Below are 16,177 nucleotides of genomic sequence, written 5' to 3' on the forward strand. Positions count from 1 at the left end.
TGTTTTTGTCTTTTTATTCGTATAGAGAAGGCCTGGAAACCAAGCTTTGATTGGAAGCATAAAACGATAGCAGTCTCGAACAGTGACGAATCTTGGATGAAAATGAAGGACAGACTCAACTCCTCAGTACAAGGGTTGGAACGGGTAAACAACAGGCTAGGCACAGACAATGGGTTGAGATGGGCTAGAAATTAGTAGTAAATTTTTGTTCTTGAATTTCAGAGTGCAGGCTTGACCCTGTTAAAGCATGCCCAGTAGAATCGCCACTGGTCTCCAACCACTTGTTCAAAGAAAAAGTCTCCAACCAAAAGCTAGCAACGGTTTATGATAGTTTTTTATTTGGCGAGGAGTTTCTTACACATATGAGAAGCGAAGTAGCATTAGCATGTGTTGTAGGTCTAGCCTACTTTTTCTTAGAACATTGTTAAAAAATGTCTTATAAAAGTTTACAAAGGGAGTAGTAAACAAACTACTCCCTCGAGGTCATACATAAATGATGCTTTAGGACATTGAAAGTCTACAAGATCCAACTTTAACCAATAATTTCTACTATAGCATATCGATAACACTCAAATACATTTCGGCAAATCTACATATATGATTTTTTTCCAAGGTTTTTCCTACTAAAAGTACTTAAAATAATATCAAATCTACATATAAGTTTCTTCCTAAAAGCACTTAAAAAATATATAAAAAGCCAAAGTTGTAAAAGCTTTCTATAGATATGTCCAAAAATATCACCTATATATTTGCTATTGGTACTTTCTAAAATAAGTTGTTTATGTTTGTTGATGTTGGAACAATAGTTGAGATGTTCATAAAAATACTTGAAGGGGCGCACTAATTTAGCCGTACAAAATCAATTGGTTATTTTTTTAGTCTAGGTTTATGCGAATCGCGAAAACATTTTTCACCCTCCAGATGATATTAGTTGAGGCGAGAAATATTGGGTGTAACACAAGTTTTAATTTCGTCAAAAGAACAAGAGAATGGAATTTGTATGCCACCATGTAGTTATTTCAGCATAATAGAAATCAAAATCCCCATTACAGATACTACTACCTCTATTCCAAAATATTTGAAGCTCTAGGTTTGTTGTAAGTCATGCTATTCAAATTTGATCAAGTATATAGAAAATTGTGTTACCGTCTAGATTAATATCAAATATATATGGAATGAAAATATACTTTGTGATGAATCTAATGAATTTAGTTTGGTTTTGTAGATGTTGATATATTTTTCTCTAAACTTGGACACATTTAGAGCTTCAAATATTTTGGGATGGGGGGAGTGTAGAAAAATATATTTTCACCAAATTGATGAACAAAAACACACTAATTGGTGTCTAAACAATAAGATGTGTTAATGAGGTTAGTGGCCATCTTTCACTATTTCCATTTTTATTTCTATCGCATAAACTGTAAGAAAAAATTCAGGGAAATCCTTATTGTTGTATGGGGAGTAAAAGCGGCCCCATAAGTAATACTCCCTCCGTTCCTAAATATTAGTCTTTTTAGATATTTTAACAAGTGACTACATACGAAGCAAAATGAGTGGATCTACACTCTAAAATATGTCTATATACATCCGTATGTGGTAGTCCATTTGAAATGTCTAGAAGACAACATCCGGAAGCAACACATCTGCTGGGAGAGCTATGGCGAAAGCGCTCGCGCGCGTGGTTGCGCGGCCGCCGCCGGCCTGATCTCCTGGCTCTGGCCTGCTCCGCGTCCAGCAAGACCAGATCCGGAATCCCGGTCGCGTGCTCTCTCTCCTCCGCCAGCTCCCCTTCCCGTATGCCAAGCCGTCATGGCTCCCCACGCTCCAACGTCGGCGGCCGCCACGGCCCCTCTGGCCGGTGTCCTCCCCGCTATGATGTTGGCGGCCGCCCCGGCCTCTTCGGCTCCTCCTGCCAGCGCCCCCGCTCGGGCGGTGGAGGCCGCCTCAGCTGCTCCTGTCGGCGCTCCCGCTCCGACGACGCCGGCCTCTCAGGCTCCTTCTGCCGGCGCGACCCCAGCCCATTCGCCGTCACCCTCTGCCAAAGACGTCGCTGCGGCCTACCTCGCCTCCCGCAAGGCCGACCCGGTAGTGCGGAGACGCTTTGCCTCACGCAAGCTTCCCTCCGCGACTGAGATGCCGGCCAGCTCCGATCTGGTCCTGGCAACTCCGACGCCTACCACGCCGACCGTCGTTGCTGCCGGAGACAACAGCCTTCGGGGAGTTGCCTCTGATGGCCGCGCTTCAGACGAGGACAACGGCGTGCCTGCTGCTGTAGCTTCCCACGCTGCTGTTGAGGGCGACAGGCACATCATGCAGGCGCCTCCGGTGCATCCAGGTTGGGGAGATTGGAGAGGATGTTTCGACCGTGAGGCGGCGCCGGAAGCCCCTGTGTGTCAAGCTCCAAGTGGGAATGCATTGGGGGAATGGCAGCTTGTCCCGAGGGGCCGCAGATTGACTTCCATTCCTTTCTGTCGCCCTGCTATCAATATGTGGCGTCCTCCGCCAGCGTGGTTGAGAGACAGGTGTTTCCGATGCCTCTGTCGAGGTCACTATGCTCATTCCCGCAGGGATCCAATCCGATGCACGAACTGCCTTCGATATGGTCACATCGCCCGCTTCTGCCGTGCTAAGAAGTCTGTCCACCAACCTTCACCGGCCCAATGTCATGCGCCACCGCCTCCATCCACCGGTGATGTCTCCATGTCAGACGTGCAGTTCCAGTTTGTCTCGGCTCAGCAAGTCGGGTTGGCGGAGGAGACCGAGCTGCTTCGCATTGAGCTTCGTGACTGCATTGCACGAGTCGGGAGTGTTTTGGTGAGAGCGGAGGCCGCTCTCGCCAAACTTGAGGTGGTGCCGGATGTGTCTTCGCTGCCTGAGCTTCAGATTGGGGTTGCCCCTGATTTGTCCCCGTCCCTTGAGATCCTGGTTGGTTCTGCCGATGGGGAAGCAGGCATGTATGGAGATCTCTCCCCTCATGCTACATCTTGTCGGTTGCCGTTGCCCATCATGCCGATTGCTTCTGGGAGTGAAGCCGTTGTCGAGGTCGTGGCTCCGGTGTTGCAGATTATGCCTGAGCTGCAGAAGCTTTGTGGGGAGCCCACTTCGCCTATTTCGATGGTGCTTCCTAAGGAGATGAGGTCGCTTGGAGGGGACTTGGCGATGCCGACTGCGACCTCACCGTTGTCGTTGGAGTCCAGTCAGGCACTCGCCTATGTGGACCGTGGAGGTTTGGATGTTGCTATTGCTCTCTCACCTGAGGTTGTTGCCCAGGTGGCATCCGTGGGTGCCGAGGTTGATGAGATTGGTGTTTTGTCAGCTACTTCTGAGGCGCCGAAGCCCATTCGGCCGCCCATCTTTGACCATGACGCTATGTTGGCACGTATTGATGAGGTGGTCTTCGTGAAAAAGCTTGACCGTTTGCTCGCCTCCTTGGAGGCAACTTGTCCTGGGTCTCGCAATGTGATTGCTTGCCTCCTCGTGGATGAGGTTTCTACAGGCAAAATAAAGAAGGTGAAGAAGGCTCTCAGGAGCATAGGCAAGAAGAGTGGCGCCATTGATAAGGCGTTTGCGGCTGCTTAATGGAGAATACTCAGTCTCTTCGTCCTCCATCTCTGAGTGGCTCGTCTCCATGATTTCTTGGCGTCTGATGTATTCAACATTGGTTTTGTTGAGGGTTTATTTGCGACATAGAAGTGCCAGGGTTTGCGGTTGTTGCGTGTTATGTATGTTTGTTGGGTTGACCGTGAGGTCATGGAGTTTCTTTCTTAGCGAGTAGTCCGCATGTGATCTATATGTATCGGTTTTCGCCTGGTTTTTCGTTAATTAACCGGGCAATTATCTTCTTCTTAATTAATCGATGAGGCAAATCTTTTGCCTCCGTTTCAAAAAAAAAACGTCTAGGAGACAAATATTTAGGAACGGAGGGAGTATATGACAAAATGAGAATGGACCATAAACATATAATCCTTTTGCTACGTAGCTTTGGTGAACATGCTCTTCCTAAAATGACATGCATTCACGGGCTGGGGTATCCAAGTACTATCATATTGCTTTTCGCAAAAAAAAAGTACTATCATATTGCGTTTCAAAAAAAAGAAAGTACTATCATATTGCTAGCTGCTACCTAAGAGTTAGCAGCTTAGCTTAAGTTGCTTGAGGAATGGACAACGCCAACATGAAAAGGAAGGCGTCATGAAATTAATGGTCACTTTCAACTCGATTCGGAACTACGTAGCAAAGTCAAATATACTTTCGCCAGATATCACTCACTGCATCATCGTACCATAAACACAAGGACACGAGATGGCGTTGCGTACGTCCACCAACCAGCTCAATTAGTCTGCTCTTGTGATATAAAGAAAAATAGTCCATCGATCTGGCCTCAGTATTCCCATCTCTACTGTAATATACCCAGAAGTCGTTTTCTGCTCAACTTCTTTCACCGTCTCTGCGCCCGCCGGTGTCGCTGACAAGAGCCACCGTGCGCTGGCGCCGGTACGGCGTCTACGTGAACCGCGTGTGCCGGCCGGCCGGTGACCTGCATGTACGGCGCGCACGAGGCGACGCTCCTACGCGAACGCGTGCGCGACTCATCCACCAGCCCTGACGGGTGCCCGGCCTGTTTCGATCAGGAGATGAACCGGATCGATCCGGTAGCCTTGCCGAATCGCACGCAACCGATCGTCTAGCGCAGTACAAGCGTAGCGAAAACGACCGGAACCTGTTACCAGGAGCAGCTAGCTGCACTTGAACTGCCGATCATCAGCAATTGACCCCCAGAACCAGAAGCAAATGGTGCACTCAAGGAACTTTTCCTAGGTGTAGCATTTTTGGTGCGCCAGTGACCTGACACCGGGGTGCGGCGACGGAAGCTCCTACGCGAACGCGTGCGCGCCCAATCCGTGTCACCAAACAGCCAACTCTGACTGATGTATGGCGTCTTCAGGAGGAGATCAGCCGGGGTCGACCAGACAGGTGCAATTGGGCTGTCGAACTGACTGACCAGTTACCGAATCATCCAAAAAGCACTTGCCTTCAGGTTCGCTGTAGGCTGGGTAGCATGCATTGATATCAGTACATTTGGACGGCAGGTTCTGGTAGAATCTTAGAGCATCTACAGCTGAATTTGATAAATCAGACCCCTTAAAAACCCGCGGACGTGCCTGGGCGTGTTTCGGACAGTGAGCGGGCACGTCTTAAATTTGCTCGTCTGCATCCGAGGCTCTCATATCACATCTCCTAGATACATATAAACCATGCAAAATAAACATACGTACTACGACACCGTACCTACGATTCGTCGTCGGAGATGTCCACGACGTCGGTACCAGGCGCCCGGTGGACAGACGCGTAGGAGGGCTCTGGGTCCTCCTCCTCCTCGACCTCATCCATGTACGCGAGCGTCTCCTCCTCCTCCTCCGCAGTGTGCTCCATCTCCATCTCCTACCGACGGCGGCGTCTGGCCTCCGCATCCGACTCTGAGCAGAGGGAATCAAAGATGGCATGCTGCTCCGTCTGCAGATCCGCGTCCCCAACGTCCCCCACATCCTCCTCCGGCTCCTCGTCAACCTCGTCAACCTCATCCTCACTCCTCCCAGTCCCCGTACGGATCCACTGCATCCAGAGGTAGCCCAGCAGCGATCCGGACTTCGCGCCTTGCCCGGATCTGCTCAAGGAGCTGCAGTCGACGCTCCAGCGATAGATATGTGTAGCTCCTTACCCGGCGGCGTGGTGGCATGGCTACTAGTGGTGGTGGACGGGGAGTGGAAAGTGGTGGCGGCTGCGGACGAGAGGGGGGGAAATGTGGACAGGTAGGATTTTGGTGCCAACGGTTGGCTTAAATAGCCGGGCTAGGCACTACGCAGCCCGTTGGAGCGGTGCCACGCGGCGCCATCGGTCCGACGGAGGGAATGAGCTTCGGAGCGCCGGGTTTTGGATTGTTTTCGCGTGAGACCCCATCATCAATCCGATGTGGCGGACGCACCCGGGCGCCCGAGCGCCCATATCTGCCGTATATTTGGGCTGTATATAAGAGGTGCCGATGAGTCCGGACATTGGAGGCCCGTTTGAGGCGCCCGTCCGGGTCGAATTTTCGTGATAGGTCAGTGACTGGACCGTCCATTTGAGCGTTTGAGGCCGTTTTGAGTGCTCGGATGTAGATGCTCTTAGAGTTTTCTTTTGTTGTAGAGGCCAGTCAACAGACAATTAGAGAGCTTGAAATGTTGATTGGTTTCAGTCGGTCAGATGGTCTGATTTAGCAGTTCCATGTGTTGTACATTAGTTTTCTTTTCTCTTTCATGTACATATTACCACGATTGTTACAGAATCTATAAAAAATACTCCCTGCCGGTTTGGGTAAAAAATTAGCGCTAGAAATGCCATATCATGTCATCACGCATGTCCCCGGCCCCTCAACATTCCAAACTAATCTAACCACACATAACTAGAGATGGATATGCAGAGATCGATCACACACAAAGCTGAAGCGAGTAAACAACCGCCGAGATGCAGGTGACCTACCAGGCCACCAAGGCACCAAAGTTCAGCCAGATCACTACTAGTCTCTACCGCAAACATGCATGCAATCATGCATGTATGCCCGCCACATGTAGGTGCAACATTTTGGACTATGAATACCAGCCTTCTATCTCCCAGCCATCACAGCAAGAAGTTGCCTCGCACATTGATACACACTAGAAGCACACAGCATCGATCGACCATGCTGCACAAGAACAGCATGGCCTCCCGTGTCTTCCTCATGGCGCTGCTGTTCTCATGCAGCTCCATGAGCAGCACAGCACGGTACCTAGAGGAGGCCGTGCCCAAGAAGGAGTATCCACCACATCCTATCATCCCGGAGCTGCCAAAGCCCGAACTCCCGCCACACCCTGCCATGCCCGAGCTGCCGAAGCCTGAACTACCTCACCCTCTCCTGCCCGATGTGCCACACCCAGTGGTGCCGGAGACGCCAAAGGAGCCTGGAGTGCCACACCCGGTGGTGCCGGAGGTGCCAAAGCCTGAGCTGCCGCTACACCCTGCTATGCCCGTGCTCCCGAAGCCCGAACTACCGCATCCGGCTGTGCCCGAGGTACCAAAGGAGCCCGAAGCGCCACACCTCGTCGTACCGGAGGTGCCAAAGGAACGCGAACTGCCGCACCCTATCGTGCCGGAGGTGCCAAAGGAGCCAGAAGTGCCACACCCCGTCGTGCCAGAGGTGACAAAGAAACCTAAAGTGCCACACCCTGTCGTGCCCGAGGTACCAAAGGAGCCCGAAGTCCCACACCCTGCCATGCCAGAGTTGCCGAAGCCTGAAATGCCACACCATGCCGTGCCAGAGGTGCCAAAGGAGCCCCATGTGTCGCACCCAGAGGTGCCGAAAGAGCCCGAGTTACCGCACCTTGCTGTGCCAGAGGTCCCGAAGCACGAAATGCCACCATTCCCCAAAGCCGAGCTGCCCCCAAAGCCTGAATTCCACTTTCCGGAACCTGCGGCCAAGCCATGATCGGACCAGCTAAATCCGCATAGTGTCCATTATCTAAGTATTAAACTATATACTATACATGTGTGTGCGGGCGCGACGCGTGTGTTCCTGTATGTGTGATTGTTAGAGTATATACTATACATGTGTGTGTGTGTGTTGTACATGTTCTGCGCTTCAATTCCTGACGACAGCGTTATGTCTGAGTGGTGTTCCATGGTGCAGCTGCTCAATCTGTTGCCTACATCCCTTTACGTGTGTATGCATGATGTACTCCCTCCGTTTCTAAATGTAAGTCTTTTTAGAGATTTCAATACAAACTACATGCGGATGTATACAGACCTACTTTAGAGTGTAGATTCATTCATTTTGCTCCGTATGTAGTCTATATTGAAATCTCTCAAAAGACTTATATTTAGGAACGGAGGTGTATATGATATGTACATGAATAAATATGTTTTCGTGTTTGGAGTTTTTATATTGGATCCTATTTGTGTTTGGATCTGTGCATCACTAAAGAGAGTTCTTATGTTTTGGCTACATTATGCGCTCTGGACAAATTTCTATCCAGAGCGGATAATTATTTTTTGTCTGTTGTAGTATTACTTAATATAAGGACGCCGAAGCGATCTGGCCATACGCTTTGTGTAGTGTTTAAGAGGACCAGCCCACATGTCTATGTGTGGGCAAAACAATTAGCGTCCATACGTTTTTTTTTCGTCGCGGTCCCTCTCACACGCCTACGTGTGGTCAAAATGGATAACGCCCACACGACCTCTCTCAGCCACCTACCTCACGGTCACACACGCCCCACGTGACAGTCACCATGCGTCCCCGCAGTTGCCATGGTTCGGACCCTCTTCAATGTCCGTTTAACTGCAGTTGTCATGTCGAACAACTACAGTTTCCATGGTTGCTCAACTGTAGTTGCCATCTCAGGTCAAGTGCCAGATGCCATTTGAGACAATTGCAGCTGTTGCAATGTATGGTCTGGTTTACTATAGTTGCCATGATTTAAAAAATTTAGGGGTTGCCACCTACTACACTAGGCGGTTGTCATGTATGGTCTGGTTTACTACAGTTGCCATGATTTGGAAACCTTAGGAGTTGCCACCTACTAACACTAGGCAGTTGCCGTGTAGCGCTACAAAGAGACATGGCAAAATAACATGTTTCGGGTAAAGAGAGAGTTGCCATCTGCTTACAAGCACACTAGCTAGGGCAGTTGCCGTGTGCCCTGTAAAACACATGGCAACTGACATGTTCGGGTAAAAAAAGAGTTGCCATCTGCTTACAAGCACACTAGGGTAGTTGCCATGTGTACTGCAAAACACATGGCAACTGGCAACTTTGGGTGTGGGAGAGGAGACGGGCGTGTGGGGGAGATGGGAAATGCCCACACACCAGCCCTTGTGCGTGAGTGAAAACAGACGTGTGGGCGAACTGCTAAACGCCCACACACCGGCCCTCTCGTGTGGTGAAACGGACATGTGGGCAACCGGATGAATGCCCACACATCAGCCCAGTCCTATGTGGCACCACAAACATGCCAATATTCATGCAACCACAAACGGACGTGGATCCACGCATGTGGGCGAGATGCAAACGCTCACACGTGTGGGCGTTAGTATTTCCGTAATATAAAGAAGACCTGAAAGCCCAGGTTTGATGAGAAGCATAATAAGATATAACAACGTCTAACCAAAAGCTATCACCGGTTTATGATAGTCTTTTTTATTGAAATAGGCTTTCGCCCCGCTTTATAGATAAAGCAACCAACTAGTCTGTACACCGAGTAGCAACTCACTGACATAAAAGTCTGTTGGGGCCACAACACAAGCAAGCCCAAATAAAATAGAAGAGAAAAGCAGAAAAAGACTACCAACTGGCTATAACATCAGAGGGCCGCCTGGAGCCTAGACGACATGCCGAGTCATGTAGAGCATCCAACATATGTCCCAGACGGCCCCAGTCCTGTTGCCTAGCCAACGGGTGCCAGTGCTGCAAGAACGCAAGAAATTTAAAGAAAGAGTCAAAGGCTCGTCACAAAAAGACTCGCTCGATCACCATCTTATTACGTGTCGTCCAAAGCGCCCAAGATATCGCAGCAAAAACTAGCTAGAAGAGGCGTTGGTTCCTTCCAGCCTGCATTGCTCTGGCCTGGAGGAAGCTGGCAAGATCTGAAACTCCCAATCATGCCCGAGGGCCTCCCGAACAAAGCACCAAAGCGATTGAGCCGCCGTCCAAGTGAAGAGGATGTGGGTCCCTGTTTCTGGAACCCCACACAGCGGGCACAGCCCATTTACCTGGGCCATGCCGCTTGAGCACCTCTGTCCCGATGGGACGTGATTCCTTAATAGTTTACACACGAAAATCTTGATCTTCATAGGGAAAGGTGCCTTCCAAAGGGGCGCGGCCCACTCAATCGTTGGCCTATAGCATAGAGCATGGTAAGCCGAAGCCAGAGAAAAATCTCTCGAGGGAGACAAATGTCAGAACAGGGAGTCCGGGTCTCGTCCACGCACGGGAGGTAGTGAGGCAGTCCCGGATTAGGGGGTGTCCGGATAGCCGAACTATCATCATCGGCCGGACTCCAAAACTATGAAGATACAAGATTGAAGACTTCGTCCCGTGTCTGGATGGGACTTTCCTTGGCGTGGAAGGCAAGCTTGGCGATACAGATATGTAGATCTCCTACCATTGTAATCAACTCTGTGTAACCCTAGCCCTCTCCGGTGTCTATATAAACCAAATGATTTTAGTCCGTAGGACGACAACAATAACAACAATCATACCATAGGCTAGCTTCTAGGGTTTAGCCTCCTTGATCTCGTGGTAGATCTACTCTTGTAATACCCACATCATCAATATCAATCAAGCAGGACGTAGGGTTTTACCTCCATCAAGAGGGCCCGAACCTGGGTAAAACATCGTGTCCCTTGTCTCCTGTTACCATCCGCCTAGACGCACAGTTCGGGACCCCCTACCCGAGATCCGCCGGTTTTGACACCGACATTGGTGCTTTCATTGAGAGTTCCTGTGTGCCGTCGCAATCAGGAAGGATGCCTCCTCCCGTCTTTAAATACGGTACCATTGCCAAAGGAGCTTTGGCCGTCGGTCAAACTATCCGGCTAGGTGGTTTTCTTATGACCGCCTGTTCGGCCACCGATTCGATGATAACCTCTCGGGTCATCAAAAACGATCTTCGCATCAACTCGGAATTCCCCGAGCAGCTGGATCCGATGGAGCTCTCTTCCGTAAACGAGCTCTTGGATCGCATCGCCGCCCTGGGAGTCGCTACAGACTACGATCAGATTGGGCTTAAAACCGATCTGAGAGAAATTAACTCTCCCCAGGCTACCCACCATGTTGCTGTGGTAGAAGAACAACGCGACGACTCTTCCTATATGTTAAAAACCAGTTATGTCCGGATTCCCGACCCCTCCATGCCGGATTCCCGCGGAGGGACGGACGTCAATCGAGTACTGAACCTAAAGTCAGGCAGCGGACTAGATTCTTTGGACGACCTCCAGCAATCCAAGCTTCCAAATCCGGAAATTCCTCGGCCTTTGAGCCTCAGATTGGGCGGGGTTCCGAATTCAGTTCCACCCGCCCACCCAAACACAAGCGATCTATCTCAACCCCGATGAAACAGTACATCATTACTGTGCCAGATTCCTCCTGGTTATGGACAAGATAAAGGACTGCCATGAGGAAAGCGCAATCTCTATTTTCTGCAATAATTGCACGGACAAGGAAATCATGAACGCCATAAGTCGTCGCGAGGTCACGCGCTTCGCCGACCTGGCGACCATAGTACAAAAATACTGTGCGATGGAGAGTGCCTGGAAAATCGAAACTAGATTTTGGGACAATCCGGCCCTGAACACAACCTTAGTCTGGAATAAAAGGGTGCACCATGCTCAAGCACCTGGGTCAAAAACCAAAAAGCAAAAACCCCCTAAAGGGTACGGAACCGTACTGGAGGGATGGCTCAGCGGACCCTGCAAAATCCATAATGCAGAAGGCGCCACCCCAACACATAGCCTCCGTGCATGTTGGATACTACGGCAGGTGGCCAAAAGTGGCGAAGGGCTTCTAGCCCCGAAGAACCAGCCCAACAGTACCAGTACGGTATTAACAGTCTTTGAGACTTCCGCATCAAATAATATGCGGAAACGAACAATCCGCAGCCTCATCGAAGTCTACCAAGTAGCAACAACAAATCCATGGAGCGACACGGCTATCACCTTCAATGCCAGCGACGAACCTAAATTCCGAACAGCCCGAGCACCAGCCACATTGGTCCTCAGTCCAATAGTGGACGACTTTCGTCTTACCAAGGTACTCATGGATGGCGGCAGCGGATTAAACCTCATCTACGATGAAACCCTCGTAAAATGGAAATAGACCGGAGCCGCATTGAGCGAAGCAGCACAACCTTTAGAGGAATAATTCATAGTCGGGAAGTACGCTGCACAGGAAAAATCACACTAGATGTCGTGTTCGGCTCGCCGGACAACTACAGGTCCGAGGAAGTCACGTTCCAAGTGGCCCCGTTCAGCAGCGGATATCACGCCCTATTAGGGCGAGAGGCATTCACAATTTTCCAAGCCGTACCCCATTACGGGTACATGAAGCTCAAAATGCCCGGGCCAAATGGAATCATCACTTTGGTCAGTGATCCGGACATAGCACTCCGTGCTGAAAATAAGACAATCGCACTAGCCCTAGAGGCACTATCCGAAGCCCTAGCGGCAGAAGAACTCACTGCACTATGCTCCACGGTGAATAGGGACGACGTGATACTTGATAAAAGATCTAAGTCCACCTCTTTTAAACCAGCAGACGAAATAGTCAAATTCCAAGTCCATCCAACGGACCCCGCAAAGACGGCCTCCATTGGGGCACAATTAAACCCTGATGTAGAAGCCACACTATGAGAATTCCTTCGGGAAAATTGGGATATTTTTGCCTGGCACCCTTCAGATATGCCAGGAATCCCACGCAGGCTGGCAGAGCACAGCCTAAATATCCTAAAAGGATTCAAGCCAGTCAAACAGGCTCTTCGACGATTTTCCGAACCCAAAAGACAGGCAATGAGAGAGGAGCTAGCCAAACTATTAGAAGCCGGATTCATCAGAGATATTAAACATCCGGACTGGCTAGCAAACCTGGTAATGGTACCAAAAAAGGACAAATCTTGGCGCCTTTGTGTGGATTTTAAAGACCTTAACAAGGCCTGTCCAAAGGATCCTTTCCCCCTCCCCCGCATCGGCCAAATCATCGATGCTACCGCGGGGCACGATTCATTGTGTTTCCTCGACGCATACTCCGGATACCATCAAATCAAGATGGCGGAAACAGACCAGGCTGCAACGGCATTCATTACTCCATACGGACCATTCTGCTTCAACACAATGCCCTTCGGACTTAAAAACGCCGGCGCAACATATCAGCGCATGATTCAGACATGTCTGGCTACCCAGATCGGCAAAACAGTGGAGGCATATGTAGACGATGTGGTCGTTAAGACCAAACACGTCGAAACTCTAGTACACGATTTGAGGCTCACATTTGACAACCTCCGAGCATATGACATTAAGCTCAACCCGGAAAAATGCGTTTTTGGCGTACCAGCCGGAAAGCTCTTGGGCTTCATTATATCCGGTAGAGGAATTGAAGCAAACCCAGCCAAGATCTGAGCTCTGTCACAACTGGATATCCCAAAAGACCTCAAACAAATACAAAAACTGACTGGATGCGTGGCGGCTCTAAGCCGCTTCATCTCCCGTTTGGGAGAAAAGGCATTGCCTCTCTACCGCCTCCTCCGGCGCACCGAACACTTCGAGTGAACGGATGCTGCCACGGCCGGACTCGAAGAAATAAAGGCCATATTAGCAACAAATCCAGTCTTGGCCGCGCCCAACCTAGGCAAACCAATGTTATTATATATTGCGGCAACACATCAGGTTGTCAGCGCAGCGCTTGTCGTCGAACGAGAAACAGAAGGACACAAATTCCCTCTCCAAAAACCAGTGTACTATGTATCCACTGTCTTAACCCCATGCAAGTCCCGGTATCCACATTATCAAAAGATAGCGTACGCGGTGTTCATGGCATCCCGGAAGCTGCGACACTACTTTTAAGAGTGCTCGATAACAGTGGCCTATGAAGTACCCCTCAACGACATTATAAACAACCGCGACGCGACGGGCAGGATTGCAAAATGGGCCATTGAGCTCTTACCATTTGACATAACCTACAAACCAAGGCGAGCTATAAAGTCGCAAGTTTTGGTTGACTTCATCGCCGAATGGACCGAAGCCGAACTCCCTAAAGAGTACGACGCATAGTCCAATTGGATCATGCATTTCGACGGCTCCAAAATGTTGGCCGGCTTGGGGGCTGGCGTCGTACTGACGTCCCCAACCGGAGACACAGTCCAATACGTACTTCAGATAATGTACACGGACTCTAACAATGCAGCCGAATACGAGGCCCTTCTACATGGTCTCCGGATGGCAATCTCCATGGGTATTCAACGCCTAGAGGTGCGCGGGGACTCAAACCTCGCAATATCCCAAGTAAATGGAGACTTTGATGCCAAGGATCTGAAAATGGTAGCCTATCGTAATGCCATCTTAAAAATGTCAGCTCGGTTCGAAGGACTCGAATTCCACCATGTAGCCCGGGATAATAACCAGGCAGCCGACGTGTTGGCACGCATCGGCGCAAAACGCGACGCCGTCCCTCCAAACATCTTCCTGGAGCGGCTCTTTAAGCCATACGTACTATGGGAAGAGGAGCCCGGAAATAGCAACTCGGAACCAACCGCGCCACCCAACACGGAACATTCTGACACAGTCGGTGGCTCAGCCAATGAAATAACACCCTCAGCCCATGAAATAATGGCAGTAATCGCCCCGTGGACGGAACCATTCCTAGCCTACTTAATTAGGCAGGAACTCCCCGAAGACCAAAATGAGGCCCGCTGCATAGTTCGGCGATCTAAAGCCTACAAGGTCCACGAGGGGGAACTTTATAAGAAAAGCACAACCGGAGTCCTTCAAAGGTGTATCTCCGAAGAGGAAGGGCGAAATCTCCTAGCTGAAATTCACGCCGGACTCGATGGGCACCACGCCGCAGCCCGGGCCCTTGTAGGCAAGGCCTTCTGTACATGATTTTATTGGCCGACTGCCCGGGCAGATGCTCAGGACTTAGTCCAACGATGCGTCGGTTGCCAGCTCTTTGCTAATCAAAGCCACATGCCACCCACCGCCCTCAAAACTATACCCATCACCTAGCCGTTCGCGGTCTGGGGGCTTGATATGGTTGGACCCCTTAAAGGGGGAACCCACAAGCGAAAATACCTATTGGTCATGGTGGACAAATTTACCAAATGGATAGAGACCAAGCCAGTTAAAACGGCCGAATCCGGACCCGTGATAGACTTCATATCCGGGGTAGTACACCGTTATGGTGTCCCCCACAGCATCATCACTGATAACGGCACGAATTTCATGGCCAACGAGGTTAAACTCTGGTGCAAAAACATGGGCATCAGGCTCGACTACGCTTCAGTCTATCACCCCCAAACTAACGGTCAAGTCGAACGAGCAAATGGTCTAATCATGAGCGGCATCAAACCCAGATTAGTACGGTCCCTCACGGAATCTAACATGCACTGGGTAGAGGAGCTCGACTCCGTACTCTGGGGGCTGCGGACCACGCCGAACCGCACTACCGGATTCACACCATTTTTTATGGTGTACGGCGCAGAGGCAGTTTTGCCCTGCGATATAATTCATGACTCACCTCGCGTGCGCATGTACGAAGAAAGAGAAGCCGAGTTGGATCAGAAGGACAGTTTGGACGCCTTAGAGGAGGAGCGGGACGTGGCAAAAGCTCGTTCCGCATTCTACCAGCAGCAGGCTCGAAGATATCAAAGCAGAGAAGTACGGGCCAAAACTTACAATGTTGGCGAACTTGTTCTACGCCTGCCGGACAAGAAAAAGGACAAACTCAAGCCCAAATGGGAAGGTCCCTTCATCATCGACAAAGTCCTGACTGGCGGAGCATACCGTCTACGTAACGCATCTGACAACCGACTCGAGCCGAACCCATGGAACGCAGCCCGTCTCCGAAGATTCTACGCCTAGCGCCGGACTCAGAGTTCGTCTCCCTCCTCCGTCCACCTTTTACATTTTCACTGTCTCTTGTTCCCCTCCTTCTTCCCCGTTTTTTTAAAAGCCTTTGATGGGCTAATCTGCGTATTGTTCACACACACTTGATGTGCTACTAGCACTCATTATACCTGGGGGCTTCTTTAACAGAAGCTTATTTATACGGGCTTCATGCCCAACACATATGTCATACTTCTGCATGTACCTTTTATTCACCATTATATGCATCGATCTGACTTAAGTTTTGGCCAAGCTGGGTTGCCTGGCTCCTGTGCTTACTCCTACGTTCCCGATTGTTCGGCTAGGAGGTAAAGGGAGCACCTCTGCGATTGTTACTGCCGGGTCAGCCGGATGTGTACCTCAGACTGGGTGAAGCCGAAAGCTAGCGTTCTTAAGGGAATATTCGGTCGGTGACTTGAAAGATGATTTATTACTTATTTAAACGTATCTGCCCCCAGATGCTTTTTCTGCTCTTTTTGCAGTACGGACATGCACCTTAGGGCATGCCTCCCAG

The 16,177-nt window shown here is 50.1% G+C and overlaps 1 protein-coding gene across 1 annotated transcript; it reads left to right on the forward strand.

Moving 5' to 3' along the window:
- The first annotated feature begins 6,583 nt into the window (after positions 1 to 6,583).
- LOC123041040 (protein PELPK1-like) lies at positions 6,584 to 7,955 on the forward strand. The gene has a single exon (XM_044463740.1). It carries the CDS (start codon positions 6,587 to 6,589, stop codon positions 7,499 to 7,501), a length of 915 nt encoding a protein of 304 aa, XP_044319675.1. The 5' UTR covers positions 6,584 to 6,586; the 3' UTR covers positions 7,502 to 7,955.
- Positions 7,956 to 16,177: the final 8,222 nt, after the last annotated feature.

This window comes from Triticum aestivum, chromosome 2B (assembly GCF_018294505.1).
Source record: "Triticum aestivum cultivar Chinese Spring chromosome 2B, IWGSC CS RefSeq v2.1, whole genome shotgun sequence".
NCBI lineage: Eukaryota > Viridiplantae > Streptophyta > Magnoliopsida > Poales > Poaceae > Triticum > Triticum aestivum.